Source organism: Diplotaxodon limnothrissa, linkage group LG2, assembly GCF_057381915.1.
Source record: "Diplotaxodon limnothrissa isolate DT_005_m linkage group LG2, D_limnothrissa_male_GT1.1, whole genome shotgun sequence".
Classification (NCBI taxonomy): domain Eukaryota; kingdom Metazoa; phylum Chordata; class Actinopteri; order Cichliformes; family Cichlidae; genus Diplotaxodon; species Diplotaxodon limnothrissa.
In genome coordinates, this window is record NC_140597.1 from 3,948,993 (window position 1) to 3,968,703 (window position 19,711).

Below are 19,711 nucleotides of genomic sequence, written 5' to 3' on the forward strand. Positions count from 1 at the left end.
ATTATGTTTGACATAAGCTCAAATCCATGGCCATTTATAATGCTTCTTCCATTCTTTGCATCACTTTCCCTTTTCTCTTGTTCAACCATCCGTCATCATCTTCCTTCAACACTTTACCTGTCTTTCTTCTGTCTCCTTTCTGCCCACTCATCCATTCCCCTATCCTTTTTTTTCTATGCTGCCTTTACTGCTCGATCCCTTTCTCCTTTCAAGAACCCATCCATCCCTGCATCACTCACTCTGTCACTTGCTGATGAATAACAGTAGATGTGCTCTCTTTGACCTGATGGGAGATTAGTGTGACATTTAGTAAAGGGCACCACATGAATACACAACAAACAGATGCGTTGTGCCCCGTCCCCTGCACACTGGCATGCACACACAAAGGCACACATTTTCATTTAACACTTTCATCTGGCGCTAATGAGGGCACAGTGAAAGACTTGTACACCTTCCCCTGCCTCTCCTTCTGTAGCTGCCTTCCATCTCGATTTTTTTTTTTGAACTACAAAAAGAGACATTCCCCTCTTCGACACATCCCTTGTATTCATTTCAGTTTAATTATTCCCTCTGGTTTCTGCCTCTGTATTTTTTTAGTGAGGCCTGTTGAAATTCTCCTCCTTTTTGCAGTCCTCAATTTCTTTTTTCCCTTTTTTGCTGTTGATATTTGTGTTGTCTGGACAGGTTTGCTTCTGTCAAAAGGTGCATGCACCAAAAGGCATATGCAGTTCCAATACACTGTGTATGTATGTAAATGTTTGCATTTCTCTAGTATTAGCCACCTCTCTGTTTTAAAGCTAGCCAGTGGATTTTTTTTTAGCTCCATTTTTGTTATGACAAATATTTATCCCACTGATCAGTTGTGATCACTCATAAGTATGGCTAGTCGTCAACCTCTTATACCTATAGTGACCCATATTATGTAGGAGATATATAGTGGTGGTGAATAAGTGCATATAAATTCCTGATTGTATTCTACCAGGTTATCAGGGTGATACAAGTCACTTCTCACCCATCACATGGTAACCTGTGTTCAGCATTGTGAAAGTGTATATTTTAACGCTACACTTTAACAATGCTGAAATGTAACCCAAATGGCGAGTATCAAACTCAAGTCTTGAAGGTCAATGTTGTGTGACTTATTCCACGGCCGACTCTCTTCTCTCCTTCAGCATATTTCTCGAGCTGTGGAAACATCATTCATGATCAGTGAGATGTCACAGCCGTCATTAAACGAGGTGGTAACTGCATACTGAGCTTGCCACTTGGTGAAGCAGGCTGTCAGTGGGTGATATCTATGTGTGATAGCAATGCATGCATGGCCTCTTAACTAAATTACATGTATGGAAAAATACAGAATGTATAGAAAGTGATTGTGCATGTTTTATGAGGAAAGAGAAATTAAATTATTACATTTGCTATCATTTAGGTTGCACACAATGTGCTTTAATGGCTCTTAGTAATGGTTATTTTAATAGCTATTACTGTAAACTGTAAAATTTGTTGACAAATGAACTCCACAGGGGACCTTACACGTAATCTGTAAGAATCCACAGACGGACTGGTTTCTCATTTAACACTGGTCTGTGTTATCTGGCCATGACTGCTTCATTTCAGCACACTGTGCCAAACTGGCTTGAACATATCGCCCAGGCTCTCTAGTTTCTTCACAAGATAACTAACCCAGGGATCACTCAGAAACATCCCAGGGACTGGCACTGGTTTCTGGCGCTGGCTGTACAACCGCTGTATAGTCAGTGCCATATTTGGGATCTGCCAGAATTGCTGTGCTAAGATTGTGGTGGTTAAACAGTTACGCCATTCTGGACACTATCAGTTCAGTGGTGGCAGGGTGTTTTGTGGTGCCTGCCCAGCCATGTGGTTTGAATTAGTTTACAATGTATTTCTAAATTAGGGGAGATAAGACAGTCAGAGTCATGTAATCAAAAAATGGCAACGCATAGCAGCTTGTGGTAAAATAAGCCTCAGTACTGGAGTTCTGCCTTGTCTCCTTTCAGAGACAGTGTTTACTGAGAGCTATAGCATTGTAGGCTTAGACACGACTTCATTGTATGGATCTTTGTTTCATACTCTGTCACTCCCATATCCGGATTTGTTTTTTCCCATTTGACACTATTTTTTCTGCTTTTTATGTTCTTAAAGTACCGGTATACGTTCTCTCTCTACCCTGTCGTCATCTGTCTCTCTCCACTTTTCTCAGTTGTTCTTGCACTGTGTCTGTCTGTTTCCCTTCCAGGCGTGGCCCATGTCAAGTTAACAAGACCAGACAAGGATAATTCCCTGACTCAGTCTGTGGTTTGCTTTTTCCCTCTGTTCTTCGCCCTCTTTCACTCCATCCCTCGGTCATCCCTCAGTCCTCTCTCATCCATCCTGCAGTTCAGCTGCATTACATGGTCTTTTCATTTCGACGGCTTCCATCCATCTGTTTTACCCCTTCCGTTTTCCTCCTTTGGCGGGAAATGTATTCTACTCAGTTATCTGTTTATTGTGTCGTCTGGTCTTTCATTCATGCCTTCCATCCAGCATCAGTCCATCCATCTGGCTTTCTGGGTCTCTTTCTATCGTTATCAGACTGTTAGCAGATCAATCTGTCTTTCTATGCATCTGTGTGTCTCTGTTGCTGTCCCCTCTCCTAGTCAACCCTTTCAGCCCTGCCTCCATCCCACCCCATCTGTGCCAATATCTAATTAGCTTCATCCCATCATTTTCAGTCTTTCATTTGATCCTTCCTTCCTCTATAATGAGCCATTCCTCTTGTATTCTCCTTGCTTTTCCCGATATGTCATTCATTGTTAAACACAAGCACATATTCTTTTTAAGGTCATATTTGATATATGTGGCTTCCACATGTCACCCTACCCAAAAGAAACAGAATAGCACCACAGAAATCAAAAGATTATACAAATGTCAACAAACAAGTCAAACATGATAGTTTAGTAGGTTTTTCTTTCCAACCAAGAAAGAACATCTTTAAATAAAGGGCTGCAGCTCTGAAGCTGAGCTGAATGCCTAACTGTACTGGTGGAGGTCTGGAGCAAAGTTGATTACTATCAATACATGAGTCTTCTGAACAACTGCTAAATATATAACACAGCATCTCTATTGAGCTATGGCCCTCTGTGGTAAAGGCACAGCATGGAAGAAAAAAAAAAAAACAAAAACTGAAAGATATTGTCCTAAAGGCAAATTCTGATTTTCCACCCAAATGGCGCAGATTGTATACAAGGTTTAAATCGACCCAATGTTTATCACATTGCCTAACCCATATGGAAATCGCATCTGATGAAAAACATGCCATCATATCAGTAGATACAAACACCAAATGTCATATAAATAAAGGAGCATATATTGTCTTTAACAATTTAACTCTACTACAAGCAAAGACTTTCTTGCCTTATTTTGAGATTTAAAATAAATGTAATTAACATCTATCAATTTTAATTTATATAGAACCTGAATTTCTGTTTTTCAGAGAAAAGCAAATCTAAGTTTGTCTAATGACATAGAAGCAAATCAGGCAACAACAACAACAACAATAATAATAATAATAATAAATGTTATTTATAGGCACCTTTAAAGATCCTCAAGGTAAATTTACATTAGTACAACAAAATAAAAACATGAGGAAAATGAGAACTAATAAAAAAGTACGAAAGTATAAAAGCTAAACAATAAACTAAAGTCAATCTGTATGCAGATTTTACTGTAGGTAGATTATTCTGAACAATTCCTACAAAAATTTGACGGTGTAAATGATTCAAATTTGAAATATCTGATGCAGAGCCAGTCTTGCCCTTGACCTAGTAAACTGTGGCTTAAATTTTCTTCTCCTTGAGTTACTTAAGGGATTTGTAGTATGATGTAATACCTTAATCTTAAACTTAAATTCATTATGAGCGGGCTGCATATTATCAAAAGACCACAGTCTCCTTTTCTTATGACTTTGTTTTTATCCAGAGAAAGTGTGAAAAAAACCCACAAAGGAAGAAAATCACTCAGAATATACAGCAAGGAGAATGAAGAGTGAATGAGAACCCCCCTTACACACACACACACACACACACACACACACACACACACACACACACACACACACACACACACACAGCCACACTTTTATACACTGTAATAAGAAATAAAAGTCTAACAGTATTGTATTTGGATTAGCAGCGTGGTGGACTCACCCTACCCTGTGCAGTAAACACTGTCTATGTACAGTAAATATCTGGTCTAATATATGGCGTTTCATTACAAACACCCACGAGCTGTTTTTGATATTATGTAGTAACATAAATACACATATGTTTGTGCTGATGAGCCCACGTTACAACTTGTATAAGATTCTCTGTGTGTTATATATCCAAAAACCACTTGAGGTAATATTGTATGCAGTTTTTCATATTGTAATTTTGACATTGTATTAGCCCTTTCTCCTCGTCTTATATGTGTATGAAATAAATCTATGGATGACATCACCCTCAGTTTATTTTACAGTGCACCCTGTAGCCTTCAGACGTGGAGTTGAAAAAACTTAATTGGCACTTAGTAAGTTGTGTAACAACAGCTTACATCACTAATACTGCTTGAAACAGGATACACTATTTGACGTTGCTTATTTCAGGGTTGCATTAAGTGACTGCTTATTGTATCAAGTGACTTATTATTTAAACATTTGAATTGAAGTTTATGACTTGTGTTACAAAACAATGCACATCTTATTTCAGTTGGATAAAGCGACCAAATATAAGTATAATAACACTAAAAGGCCTCACAAAATTGTTCTATTACTGCTAAGAAAATGTTATCATGTTCTTTTCCTTGATGATCTTTGTTTTTTCTTATGGTCAATACTATAAGGGAATTTTTCTAGAAACTATGACGCACTTGCTGTTTTTGCAAAAATATGTAGGCAGATTTGTGTGTGGATGACTAAACCACTGAAATCCATTTTCTTGGTGACTTTAGTTTTGTGTATGTGTATATATGCATATTTTTCTGTTATTTTTTTTAATCACTTTGAATCCCTGTAATGTTTATCGAGTGGCTGTAAACTCAAAAATATATGTCTATGTGAGTGAATGCTTTTTGTAATCTTTAACCTACTGTTTACTCTTTGAACCTTAGTAATTGAATTCTTTTTCATCATGGTTTTTTGGGGAAGGTATGCATCTATGTGCTTTTTATTTTTCAAAGTGTGCTTTTAAAGTAATTTGAACCTACGTATCAACACAATGCTTGTTTTAACTTTAATGGAATGTAAAACCAAAATCATTTTAATTGATGCATTTCCACGTCGGAGTAAATTCGATAATAAGTCTGCTTACATTAGCGAGATAAAAGTGATAGAATAGTGGATGAATCTTTATTCTCTCATAGGTACTTAAGGCATGCTTAAACTTGACCTTCATAATGATTCAAATAAGTGAATGTGAATTCTAAGAATGTGAAGGACAGCTTTTCTGTTTTATGTGGCCTACCTGTACACAGTGGTTGGTGGGTAGTTGGCGATGTCGTAAATAAGACGTATGTGTCCCTGATAAAGCTCAATTGCCAGAGGATCATGGTCCTCCTTGTACAACAAAATACCGTTGTCTTTGTCTGTAGCCACCTGGAGAGAGAAAAACGTTGGACACAAAAACAGCCGTCAAAAATTACAGAATTTGATACACAGTCCACAGTTTGTCATATTTTTCATATTTCATTTAATTCAGTAATCATCTGGTAAAAGGTCATAGTGGCACATATAGAAGGAAATAGACCTCAATTCAATTCAATTCAATTTTATTTATATAGCGCCAAATCACAACAAAAGTCGCCTCAAGGCGCTTCATAGATACAGAGAAAAACCCAACAATCATATGACCCCCTATGAGCAAGCACTTTGGCGACAGTGGGAAGGAAAAACTCCCTTTTAACAGGAAGAAACCTCCGGCAGAACCAGGCTCAGGGAGGGGCGGCCATCTGCTGCGACCGGTTGGGGTGAGAGAAGGAAGACAGGATAAAGACATGCTGTGGACCTGAATTGTTCATTTTTATTTAGATAAAAACAGGGCTTGTGTGCATATGACGCTATAATATCTGTGTGTATAACAACATATATAATAGCATCATGTGATGTTTCATTACATCATTTAAGCAAATCAACTTCAAGTTAGCTAGTAAGCTAACTCGCTAATTTAGCTAACTAGCTAAGATCATCTTAGCTATTTTAAACTTGTTTTACTCAAGTGATGTAAGTGAGGTTTTTTCTAGTAAAACAAAATTATGTCCCCTGTTCAACTATAAAACAGATTGCTCACTGCTCCCAAACGTACACAAACTTGAAAAATATTGACCTCCAGACCTCAGAAATGATCTACTCTGTGAAAAGCTAATACTTTGCTTCAGTTAAGATTGCTGATGCATATCTGACTCAATATTAAAGCAGGTTAAATGGGTGTCTGATTTACGATGGTTATTTTATACCATCAACTGTAAACCATTTAAAAAGAAAACAAATTCCACCACACTTGTCTCAGAAACACACTTGACATGTCACACTTGCTCGCGTGCTCCTTTAAGCGCTAACTAACTAGCAAGTGGAAATGGGGCCATGGGGCCAAGCACTTAACACTCTGGCGTCAATGGAGCATAGCCAAGTCAACACCTGCTAACAAGCTGCTGGAAAAAAGAGAAAGCCATGCAGGCCAAAAAGAGAAAAAGGGGGTAAGAGGTGTAAAGTACAAAGAGTGAGAGAGCAAGTGAAGTGGAAGAGGGAGGAAAGAAGAAGATGCATATATGTGGATGAACAGAGAATTTGGATGCAGCCTTAAAGAAAAGAAAAAAGTGAAAAAAGGAGAAGGAAAAAAGCATATAGTAATTTATGAAGTGCAGTGGCTCTTTCATTCTTCTATTTCTCTCTCTTACCACTGACTCGAGGCCTCTTGGTAGAGTTTTAATAGCCTTGGCCCTGACATTGAAAAGTCCTGGCAAGAACGCAAAAGCACACGCACACACATGCACAAGCGCAAGCCCCCATGGTTCCAAACAGGTGGTAAATATCAATTAAACCACCTTCCTCTTCCTGTTTCTCTTTCTCTGCCTACTTTATTTCTCATTTCAATAAAAAAGAAAATTATGTGTCCATTAGGACATGACTCTCAGGTGTCCAAAATGTGTGGTCTGTGTGAGTGTGTATGTGTGCGTGGGCACGGTGCTCAGTGTGCCATGGAAACAGAGGGTGGAGCAGATGTTGGCTTTGCTTCATCTGCACTAACTCTATAAGCTTGATTAGAATGTCTCACAGCTCTATTTCAAGCGGCACGGAAATCTTTTAAGAGGAGTGCTACAGAATATAGCCTTTGCACCTTTGGGTTTATTTCAAAATAAAAGCTGACTGTTGGATTTGTAAACCTTGAAAAACAAAAATGAATGCACAGAGGTCAAAGGTTAACCCTACCTGTAACGAAATATGTGCAGTTGGGCGGAGTTTTGCAGCTGGCAGCTCCACATACCCATCACGACCCAGGAAGTGAACAGTGGCCATTTTGTCGCATTTGCTGCCATAGAAACCGGGCATGCAGCGGCAGATGGGCTCCCCAGCAACCACCAGGCACTGGGCGCCGTTTTGGCAATCGGATTGGTCGCAGGGGCTGGTCTGCAGCAAGATCATTGGTGGCGGGTTCTCACAGAAGAGCCCGCTGAGGCAGAAGTAGATTAAACAGAAGATAACTTATTTATAGAGCGTTAATTGGATGATTTGTTTATCTCTATTATGTGACAAAAGTTGTTTACTACTTGTTTTGTAATGTGTCTCTTTGAATTACACGAGGAGATTGCAGTGGCTAAAACAGAAAGCTAATAATCTTGAAATATTGAATCGGGGACCTTTCCTTCCAAACAGATTCAGTATATTTTCTTGTTTTCACCTGGATCATTCTGAATCTGTGAAACTTCCTATTTTTCCCGTACAGTCATTTTCTAATGGCTCTGTCTTCCGTTCCTTTCCTTTTCTTCTGCATATCCATGACTTTCTCTCTGTTTTTCCCCCCTCAGCCACTGATGATGAATTTGTTTCTCTCTCGCCAACAGTCCCTGCTATAATTAACCACATGGTGCTGCATCTGCAGCACACACACGCGCGCAAACACACAGATGCACGCAGTAGGTCGAAACAGTCAAGTCTCTGATTATGAAGTGCCATCTGTATCCCCTCCCAGTCTGGCCCTCCAGTCTTTCACTGTGTTTGTGTCTGATTTGTTTCCATGACTCTCACCTGAAACCCTCTTTACAGACGCAGGTATAGCCATTGACGGCGTCCACACACTCCGCTCCGTGCTGACACTTGTTCTCCAGACAGTCATTATAGTCCTGCTCGCAGTGCTGGCCCACGTAGCCTGGTAAACACTCACACCTTGAGTGACATGGAAATAAGGATAAAATTACACAGTGTGTGGGCAACAGCCTTTTCCTCTCGCCTACAGGTGTTTTACTGCATGAAGAGGTGACATGTTTGGTTCGTTTCTACAGCTCAGTCAGTAACAGAGCTCTACTTTTATACCACATTTTCCCATTTCTCATGGATAAGTGTGGGAAATGTTTGTGTAAAAATATTTTTATATCAGTTCCACATTCGTAAAACATTATCCACACAGTAATGAGGAACAAACAGAATCGGCATTAAGTGAACACTTTTTAATGATCTTAACTCACTAATTAATTTAGATACTTATGAAATTATTATAGATCAATGTGAAAGGATTCTGCAAGAAACATTAATTTAGGCTATTAAAAAACAAACCTTTTCAACATGGAAGCCTTTAATCTGATAGCATAATAATTCATTATTTATAATTTATAAAAAGATTGATTTTAGGTTTATACTGTATAAAAGGTTTAAACACACAAACGTTCAGTGTAATATAACATTTCCCCCTAAAAATGCTTTCACTTGTATCACAAAAAGCCAGCTTTAACATGGTGAGCTCGCTGTCACTTTCACACAGTGTTTTTCAAGGATCCCCCAAATGTAACTGTTGCCCACCTGTAACCGCGGCCAACGCGAAGGCACTTGGAGTCATGCTGACAGGGGTCAAAACCAGGGAGACAAGGGTCAGTAACCTCGTCACACAGGTCACCTGATGAAAAAGAAAACATTTGCTGTCAGCAATTTAGAAACTGTGAGGCTTAATCGTATTTTAGGCTTGTGTTTTATGCCTGCTGCATCATCACTGAATGATCTGAATAAATATTTTCAGAATTTATGTGGGGGAAAAACTGTGAAGGTAAACAGAAAAATAACACTTCAGAAGAAAGATGGGAGTAGGGGGGCACACTAAACTTTTCACACATACTCTCTGTAATCTTCAAATAGCAGTAGGGGGGGAAAAGCATCCTGGTCAAGGCTTTAGATGTGCTGTGGATGTCCTCACGCACAAAGGGAATAGCGCTATCAGCATTTTCTCAGACCTGACGGAGAAGGGGGTTAATGCTCTCTGTAAAAGTGGAGGCGGTCTAAAGATGTACACACACATACACATGCTGAAAGGGTGAGAAGGGTTAACAGTGTGTTTAAAAGCAGTAGTTGAAGTTAGTGATAGGAAGGAAGCGGGTATTGAGAAAGGTCAAGCACATTTCCATCATTCTCTGCCTGCTTTCATCTAATCCTGCTGCCTTCCCGCCCTGTCTGTCTCCAATACCCTCGCCTCAAATCACTTTTAGGCACAGGTTTTTTGAGCTACAGTACACCGCAATTTCTGAAAGGATGTTTGACTTGTAAAAAAAAGAAAAGAAAAAAAAGCATGCTGTGAAAGTAAATTTTAATTATTCAGTCTTTGAGCTCCCTAAGCAGACAATTTCACACTTCAGGCACTTTGTTAAAGATGCCAAAATTAATTTATCAATGTGGAATTACCTGAAATACCTTAGAATAATTATCATATGCAAATGAAACTGTGCTACAGAAAAAGATGTTAGGCATGATTTACCTGATTTAAAATCATTTTACACAATAACATGATCATATGAGAATTGTGGGAGATTTTAACAGATATAAAGACACAAACTGTTGACACTACATCCATGCAGCTTGGTTTATCTTCCACCAAGGAGGGTAATGAAGTGAAGGTATGTGATCTTTGTGCTTTAGTGCTGCTTATTTCAGGAACAAGGCATCAGAGGTGGAAAACTGGGGACATGCAGAGTTCCAGAGCAACATATCTGGACATTGTTGCGAATTTTCTAAAACACTGATTATCTTGTTGCCTTTTTCACACCAAATTATTTAATACTTTCTGAATTGCAGTTTTTTTTTTAATTTCACAAGGGATTAATTATATTTTCTTGTGACCTCCTGACCTTTCCTCCATCATCTGTCTAAAATGGATTTTTTACCATAATCAAAATGCTACTGTGACATTTAAATTGTTGAGCACGTTAAAGAAACCTTAAATCAGCTGTTTCAAAGGTCTTATGACATTAAATCTGGATTTTTCTCTCTGTGTTGCAAATATGACGTGACAGTCCTGGTTGCTGAGTTTGGAGAAAGGAGAGTGACTAGTAAAGTACTGTCCTCTTAATGTGACACCTGATGATTGCGCTGCGGTTCACTGAGCTAAGTGGGGAGTTCGGTGCCAGAGGAACCAGCTGTGCGCATGAACGTGTGTGTTTGTGTGCAACAGCTGTATGTGGTAAGGTGGCTGGCAGTATGCAAGGACTCTGAGAGCCAACAACGATAATGACATGGTGTGTGTGCTGCTGAGTGTGTATTGACTGAGGTTCAGTGTTAAAGGGGACCTCGTGTTTGTGTGTGTGCGTACGTGTGTGTGTCTTAGAGGACACTGTTACACACAGAAAAACTTAAATTCAGAGTCAGCAGTTTAGCTTCAGCGTGCCGGACTCTGCCAGGGCAGTTCTCGCTCCTCTCAGCCTTTGCCCTTTATCGGCAATTTCTTTACCCTTTCCGTTGCTCTGTTTATTTTTCCCCTTCCCTCTAGTACACAGTCAATCTTTGCCATTTCACTCTCATTCTCCTTCTGTCTCCCTCTCATGTGATTGCTCTTTAAACCTCCTGCAGGAACAGTTTCAGGTCACTGCAGAGAGCCTGTCAATTACTAACTTACCATCCAGTAAACTGGAAAATATGATTTTGTAAGTGTGGGACTTGGTGACCCTCCCAGCCTCTCAGGGGCAAAGACTGAGGGTGCATTATTGAAAGTTTTTGTGTGTTTGTGTGGGTGTCTACCTGTGTAGTTTGGAGCACAGACGCAGGTGTAGTTGTTGATCCCATCGATGCAGGTGGAGTTGTTCTCACAGTCGTTGTCTTCGCAGTCATCTGGGTTTATCTCACAATGTTGGCCCTCAAAACCTGGCGGACACGCACAGCTACACATGCAAAAACACACAAAATGTGTATTATTACCTAGCAACTGGGCAAGATCTGAGGACTCATCATCAGCTCCTCGTAAATGCTCCTGTGAGAGAAGTTTAAAGAAGAACTATTGAATCTGTAGTTAATATTCTTACATCCTTTTCATTTAGAGACTCCACTTCATGTCTCATTAAATTCCAACAAGTTGCAGCTATTCCTGCAGCACACATACTTCCTGTTAATCTATTTTCTGCGATAAAGATTAGGGAGAATCAATCCTCCCTTTCAAACACAGCCTTTTGATTTATGTCATCTCTCTTTCCTGATGGGAGATGTTTTATTAATAAATATCAGTCAAAATTCCTCAGGCTTCTACTGAGGTGAAAGGAAAAAACTTTAAAACAAAACACCCACCTCCAGCTAAAAGGAAGAAAAAAACAAAAGAGAACAAAAAATGCTGAGATACGCTTAGTTTGATGCCACTACGGTTGGACGCCGCCCACCTGGACCACTCAAAGGGAATTATCAAAGCTTCCTCCTCTCCTCCACTTCTTTCCCTCACCCACCTCTTTTCTCGTCAGCCCTTGATCTCTTCCCCCTTTTCACCCTTTGTATCTCAGTCAGGATAACTCCTTCAAACAGATCACACTACCTTTAGGTGAAGATCACTCACCCACACACAAACACTCTAAGTCTAATAAATCCAACCGCAGCTGCCTTTGACAACTCGCCCTCTCTCTCACGACTCTCTGTTCTTCTGTTCATCTAGACATGATTGATTTAAATTACTTTTATTGGGAAAAACTGAATTTTACATTAAGTTCACCCAATAAATGAAGCAAGAGGATAGCTGCTTGTCAGTGACAATTATCAACCCACACAAACCCATTCACTCGTTTTTGTGGCACAATGCTTTGTCCTTCCCACTTTTTTGTACATACAAAATGTGTTTAGTTCTTTCTCACCGCTTTCATTTCGCAACAAGTGAAATGAAAGCTTTGGTACCTACAGTAAGGAGTTTTTTCTCATGTATCTCACAATACTCACTGGTTACCACCTCCCTATCTGTTTTCCAGTTTAGAAAACCTGCACTTAAGCCTTCACTCAAAATGACATAAAATAAATTTATATTCTAAGATATAATGAGCCTATTATTGCAAGTTGTTCAGGCTAAAATATTCAGAAAAATGTGGGATACTTATGCAGCAGAGACAAAGGGACCACTCCCAATCCAGATGACTTAATGAAGCAGAAGAAGAGAAAATAAAGGAAAAATAAAAGGAGTGATGAAGTAAAAAGAAAGGAAGAAGATATTAACTGTTCCCCATGAGAAAAAAAAAGAAATAAAAATGCAGAAACCACTGACTGGGTCAAGGATCACCGTTTCACCAATCAAATCCAAGTCCTGACATTTAAATTATATAGTTTGACAAATGGAGCTGTGCTAAGAACCAAAGTTAATTGGACTTCCTGAATATGCGTAACTGATTATATAACATGTTAAAATGTCAAAGGGGCATGGTCTCCTTCCCTTACTGTCTTTCTCCCTTTATTTCTGTCTCTCTCAGAGGTCACAGGGATCTACCTGTGTTTCTTTACCATTAAGGAATCATCTGAAAAGGGTAAAGAGACCCCTAATAGCATTACCACACAAGCCTTTAAAGGCCAGAAGCATATCAGAGCTTTTCAAAGGGCAAAGGCCTTGTTACTGGGGTTGAGAAGGAGACAAATCTGGTAGAAAGATATATGACAATTGTTGCAATTACAGCCGCTGTTTGTCACAAGACTTGGACAAAGGGTGACGTTTTGGAGCGGCACTGATTACCCGGGCAGGCACGGTCGAGGATTCTCAGACACACACAGATTGCATTTGTTCTACCATGGGCGGTTATTAAGCAGGAAAATTGAATTTATATTCTAAAATATAACAAATCCAACTAGCAAGTCTCAAAGACTTCTTAAGTGAAATATAGTGTATTTGATGCGGTTTGATTCAATTTAATGGTGAAAGGGCCGTTTTGCTTAAAATGAACCACATTAAAAAGTCATACCGCAAAGGGTCTGTTTTTAATTAGTCCCATTTCTAAACAATTGTTGGCCGTTTGATTACTTTTGGTCTGCGGCTTGTGCCATAATTTTCAGCACAAAGTAACTCTGGCCTTAGTTTTTTAGTCCAAATAGGATTAAGATTATAGGGGACATGGAAGGCTTAAGGAAGCAGTTCTCAATGTTTTAGGTCGTAGCAATTTAGTATGCTTAAACAATTCTGCAATGTAACTTTCAATATTTCAAGTTGCGTGCAAAAGTCCAGGAGTAAAACATCTGCTTTGAGTGTTATCCACCCATTAAATGAACATTATCCACTGCAGTTAGATATGTCTAGCAGGTGCCCTCTTGTAGCCATCTGTGGGTCAGAAGGTGTATTATCATTTATCTAATTATTGCTAGAGGTAGAGAGATTATATAGGGCATCTTTGGGTCAAGTAAAACGTCCACTGGACTCTCTACTCTGGTAGGTTAGCAAGTACAGCTTTCTAACATGCAATACCTTTCAACCAAAAAAGTAACCATATTTCTTTCCTAACACTAACCAAGCAGTTATTTGGTATGTAAACTAAACCAATCAGCAAGCAGTTGTTTGGCTTAGTAAAAGTCTAGTCTCCTGGGTAAAAACTTAATTTACTTCATATGTTGAAAAACTCATCATCTATGTTTTCCTAGCATAACAACAACCACTAAATGAGGTGATAACAGCCTGTTGAACATACTAGTTGGCAGAGATGCGATCGCATATTAAAAAAAAAAAACCCAAGAAGATCAGGTGAGGATAATACCCTATATTATCAGAATCAAAGTCAGAATAGTAATTAATCCCAGAGGAAATCATGTGGTCACATACACACAATGATGGCAACAGACACCCTTCTTTATGATCTGTTTCTCACTGCTGGAAGTACTCTGTTTGGTTTAGGCTTATGCTGCTTGACCTGAGGGTGCAGAAGGCAGCACAGCTAATACACATTTGCTTGCTGTGAATTCTCTGGACAATTACCTGTGCTATTCTCCTATGCATGTAATCAGAAATTACACAGACTTTCTACTAGAGAGTTAGTAGGTTAAAAACCCTTTGACATTACACATTTGCGTTCTCACCTAACCTGCACCTCAGCTGCACCGCATGTGCAAAAACAGGTTGCAATTCTGAATGTGTTGGGAAAAGATGGGTGGGGAAGTGAATGGGTGATGCACAATGTTATTTTCCCTAAAGCACTGCCACTGAAAGGCTCTTGACCACTGGAGTTGCACTGCAGCTAGGATTCACACACTATGATTGTGTTGGGCAGCTCCTGAGTCTAAATATACACTCAACAAAAATATAAACGCAACACCTTTGTTACTGCTCCCATTCCCCATGGGATGGACGTAGAGACCTAAAATTCATTCCAGATACACAATATAACCATCCCTCCCAAACAGTGGTCACAAATCAGTCCAAATGTGTGGTAGTGGGCACATCTGCTATATTGAGATAATCCATCCCACCTCACAGGTGTGCCACATCAGGATGCTGATCTGACATCATGAGTAGTGCACAGGTGTACCTCAGACTGCCCACAACAAAAGGCCACCCTGGAATGTGCAGTTTTGTCTCACAGCAAAATGCCACAGATGCCACAAGCAATGAGGGAGCGTGCAATTGGCATGCTGACAGCAGGAATGTCAACCAGATCTGTCGCCCGTGCATTGAATGTTCATTTCTCAACCATAAGCCGTCTCCACAGGCGTTTCAGAGAATATGGCAGCACATCCAACCGGCCTCACAACCGCAGACCTCGTGTAACCACACCAGCCCAGGACCTCCACATCCAGCAGGTTCACCTCCAAGATCGTCTGAGACCAGCCACCCAGACAGCTGCTGGAACAATTGGTTTGCACAACCAAACAATTTCTGCACAAACTGTCAGAAACCGTCTCAGGGACGCTCAACTGCATGCCCGTCGTCCTCATCGGAGTCTTGACCTGACTCCAGCTCGTCGCCGTAACAGACTTGTGTGGGCAAATGCTCACATTCGATGGCGTCTGGCACGTTGGAGAGGTGTGCGCTTCACGGATGAATCATGGTTCACATTGTTCAGGGCAGATGGCAGCTGAGAATGTCCCAGTTCTTGCATGGCCAGCATACTCACCGGACATGTCACCCATTGAGCATGTTCGGGATGTGCTTGACCGGCGTATACGACAGCGTGTACCAGTTCCCACGAATATCCAACAACCTCGCACAGCCATTGAAGTGGAGTGGACCAACATTCCACAGGCCACAATTGACAATCTGATAGACTCCATGCGACGATGTGTTGCACTGCATGAGGCAAATGGTGGTCACACCAGATACTGACCGGTTCTGGGTCCCCAGACCCCCAATAGCGCAAAAAACTGCACATTCCAGGGTGGCCTTTTGTTGTGGGCAGTCTGAGGTACACCTGTGCACTACTCATGATGTCAGATCAGCATCCTGATGTGGCACACCTGTGAGGTGGGATGGATTATCTCAATATAGCAGATGTGCCCACTACCACACATTTGGACTGATTTGTGACCACTGTTTGGGAGGGATGGTTATATTGTGTATCTGGAATGAATTTTAGGTCTCTACGTCCATCCCATGGGGAATGGGAGCAGTAACAAAGGTGTTGCGTTTATATTTTTGTTGAGTGTATGAAAGCGTATGAATGTAAAATAGGAAGGTTCCTGAAAATGAAGTAGCATGTTCAGCATGCTTTGAGAAAGTGAAAACATGAATATAAGGATCAGATAAATAATGGATAACCTCCTTGAATTATCCATTCCTCCATTTTCTTAACTATTCATACAATTTAGGGTCGTAGGGTCATGGGGTGAGAGACACAGTACAACTGGATAGAATCTAAAGTATCAAAAGTGGCGTCAGTGTCTTGGTCAAACATGAAAAAACACATTTTCAAAACCATCCCTGGTTTAACACCAAATTCTTCCATAGCCTCATTGATTTTTAGTGCAAAACCTGCCAGCTACACAAGGGTTTGAAAGCAAAACTGGTGTAGTCAAAGTACTAAAGCTGTCTTAATTAAATCTTACTTAAATGCAGATAAACTCTGCATTCTCCTAGTGTATTCTCCTAGTGGTTCATTAGTGGTTGCTCGAGGTTGACGACAGTCACAAGGGGAAATTGGTGCTGCACCTCCTTACAATTTGGTTGCAAATAGTTTACAGTGGCGGTATAAAAGATACCCCCTTGTCTGCAAGTTCGTCAGCCAGCAGACCCCAGAACCCAGTCGTAATTTTGAGACTAACAACTGGTACCACTGACAAAACTTCCACATAGCATAACACTTAATAACAAACACCGTTGTACCTGAAGTGGTCTTCATGGCCAGGATGAATGTGGCAGGTTCCTCCATTAGAACAAGGAAAGCTAATGCAGGCATTGATTGGTATTTCACAGTCTTGACCCTAAAGGAGAGGACAAGACATGGCAAAGCAGTTAATAACTGAATATTGTGTCTTCTGTTACTACTGGAATAAGTGAAGCTGTCATCAAACTTCTTCACTAGTGACATAATTTTACTGTCCGGCACATTACAGTTAAGTGTTCTTAATTTTATTTAAATGTATTTAAATTGACCACTTGGGAAAAGACAAATGTATGTAACTATATATATGTGTATATATTTATATATACATTATATCTAAATATATAGTTCCACTGATAAAGTTCTTTTTACTATTTATGTTGTGCTCTTGTAGTTTTTCTTTTTAAGGACAACATATTTTTAAGGTGTAGTAAAAAAAACAAACCACAAATGTAGTGGACATATTCATAAAACATGTCTACTTCTTTGATTCATTACTTTTCCTGGTAAGAAGTTTCATTCATCAGTCCTAAAACCTCTGTCAGCCAATATACCCACTTGTTCTGATCAAAGCGCTTTATTTTTGTTTTTAATCTAAACCCATCTTTTTATTTCCTTTTCTATTTTATTCTTTACTTTAGAACTTCATGTTGTGTTCACAGCCTCCTTCATTCATTTCTCAACATATTTCTCACTGTTCCTTTATACTATGTGTTCTCTCCATTTCTCCCACAACACCTTACCTATGACATTTCTTGTTCCTTTCTTTAACTCACACCTCTATCATCCCATCTTCTGTACTTAATTGTTGTTTATTCCTCATGTCTTCCCTTCTTATTCTCACTCCTCATGTTCCTAGTTGCTTCTTTGAGTCTTCACACATTTTAATTAATGTTGTCCCAGTGGATGCCAGTAAGAAAAACATACACATAGACATGTACATACACAGACACAAACATACACAGGCATGCACACTCCAGCAGTCCTTCCCGCACTGTGACCTTGGCAAATGATGTGTTAATTAAAAGCAAGACCAAGGCTTTCTCCTGCAAAAGTGCAAAGGTTATGCAGCATGTGTTCTTGTAAAACCTAAAGTCCTTGCACAGATACTCACGTGCACATATACATGCAAACAAGCACAAACAGATATGCATGCAGTCTATTCTTTAGAAGCTGGAGCTCAAGGATCTCTAAATACAGATACGCAAATAAGGGGTATGCCGATGAGTACAATGAGTACAGTCTCAGTCACCATTAGTTCTACTTTGGATCCTCCGTTCATGCTACAGGATGAAAGCAACCCCTACATTTAAAATCAGTGTCATAAACAACTATTTATGACTTTCTTTTTTTGCAATGTGCAGTAAGACACCACTGATATGCACATGCTCGCCTATGCAAACTGCACTGAGTAGAAGATGTGCATGTCTTTTCTAATGCGAACTATGAATATTGACAGCTATTACACCCTTTATCTTTTGATCATTCAGTACCTACAGTGCAGTCAGCTTCGCTCCTCATTTCTCTATTGATAGACAAGTAGATACATTATGCATACAAGGCCAGAGCTAAGCCTGATAATACTCCTAATGCCAGAGGATTATGCAGCCTGGCTAGTCATCTAGGACACCTTTCAAAAAAGCAACTATTTCTAGAAAAAGTGAAAATTTTGCTGCGTGATGCACTCTATAATTGAGTTGAAATAAAAAGGAACCACTAAATAGTACGCAGTTACAAGGCTGTAGGCGCGGGAATAACACGGCACCAGAGGTTCAAGGACTGATTTCGACTGCCTCCATATCAACTGAAAAAATTTTCACTTTTGATAAATCACTTTGTAAATACTTCCAAAAACACCAGCAAGTATGGCAAGCCTGATAACAACCAAGCATTATGACTGCAATAAATCAATATAACATTTTTATGAGACCATGATGGAGTGCAAGTTTAATCAAACTTATAAATTAAAGTACACACTGACCAAAAAAGGAAAATGTATATTCTAGTGGCTATATTATAGTTTCAGATGTGGACCAAGAAAACAAGTTTTAGAAGCGAAACATATTATGTCTGACCGCCACCTTCAGTGCGTCTCTGCTGATATTCTTACCTTGAATCCATACGGACAGGTGCAGTGGTAAGATCCTGCGGCATTGGAGACACAGGTACCATTATTTTGGCAGGGAGCTGAAAGGCAGGGGGCGCACTTTGACATCAGGTTGATATCCACTGGACCTACAAATGATAACAGACGTGGGAGAAAGCAGAAAGAAGAAGGAAAAGTGTCAGAGATGTGCACAAGAACACGTGTGATCTCTCTCAAACTCAAGCTACGTAGAGGCAAGAAGTAGAGTAAGATGGGATCATTTTTAGTTCATGACATGATGCATCTTTATGCAGCACTAGGTTTGCTCATGGAGTCCCAGCCCACTTTATAAACTCACAAACATAGTCAACAATGGTCATGTAATGCAGCTTCATTCTTTTTAGCAGATTACACTTTTCATGATATTTCTTTTATCTGTGTAAGAAGTCTGCTTCACAGTTCCTTTTGTCATGGTCTGGCTGTGTGGCTGTAAATTCCCTGGTATCCACCCATGGGCAGGGCCTACAGCCTCCCTCAGCTGAAGCTGATTGAGGCAATCAGGTTGGAGATTTAAGCTGCTTGCTGACACTGCTTCCTCGCCAGTTTGTCAACTACCCTATGTTGGTAACCACGCCTCACGCCTCATGTTCATGAATCTCACGTGCTCTACTAACCTTGTAATCTCGTGTTCTAGTTACTCCAGGAACACTCCATCACACCGAACCACTCATCTTGGAAATCTGGTTAACCCGCCAGCTCTCGGACTCATCTCCTTGCCTCACCTGCCTGCCCCCCTGTCCTTACACCACCTCGGGACCTTCACCACTCAGGACAGCTGCCACACACCACCTAACCCACCTGGACCGC

General features: G+C 40.1%; 1 protein-coding gene across 1 annotated transcript in view; it reads right to left on the reverse strand.

Moving 5' to 3' along the window:
* The window catches only part of slit3 (slit homolog 3 (Drosophila)), a 233,203-nt gene that overhangs the window by 6,077 nt on the left and 207,415 nt on the right, over positions 1-19,711 (reverse strand). The window contains exons 27-33 of the mRNA XM_085365888.1: positions 18,869-18,993; positions 16,761-16,858; positions 11,243-11,382; positions 9,044-9,137; positions 8,276-8,413; positions 7,460-7,700; positions 5,499-5,629 (exon numbers count right to left, since the gene is read on the reverse strand). Coding sequence (XP_085222014.1) covers positions 5,499-5,629; positions 7,460-7,700; positions 8,276-8,413; positions 9,044-9,137; positions 11,243-11,382; positions 16,761-16,858; positions 18,869-18,993 — 967 coding nt within the window. The remainder of the gene's footprint in view (positions 1-5,498; positions 5,630-7,459; positions 7,701-8,275; positions 8,414-9,043; positions 9,138-11,242; positions 11,383-16,760; positions 16,859-18,868; positions 18,994-19,711) is intronic.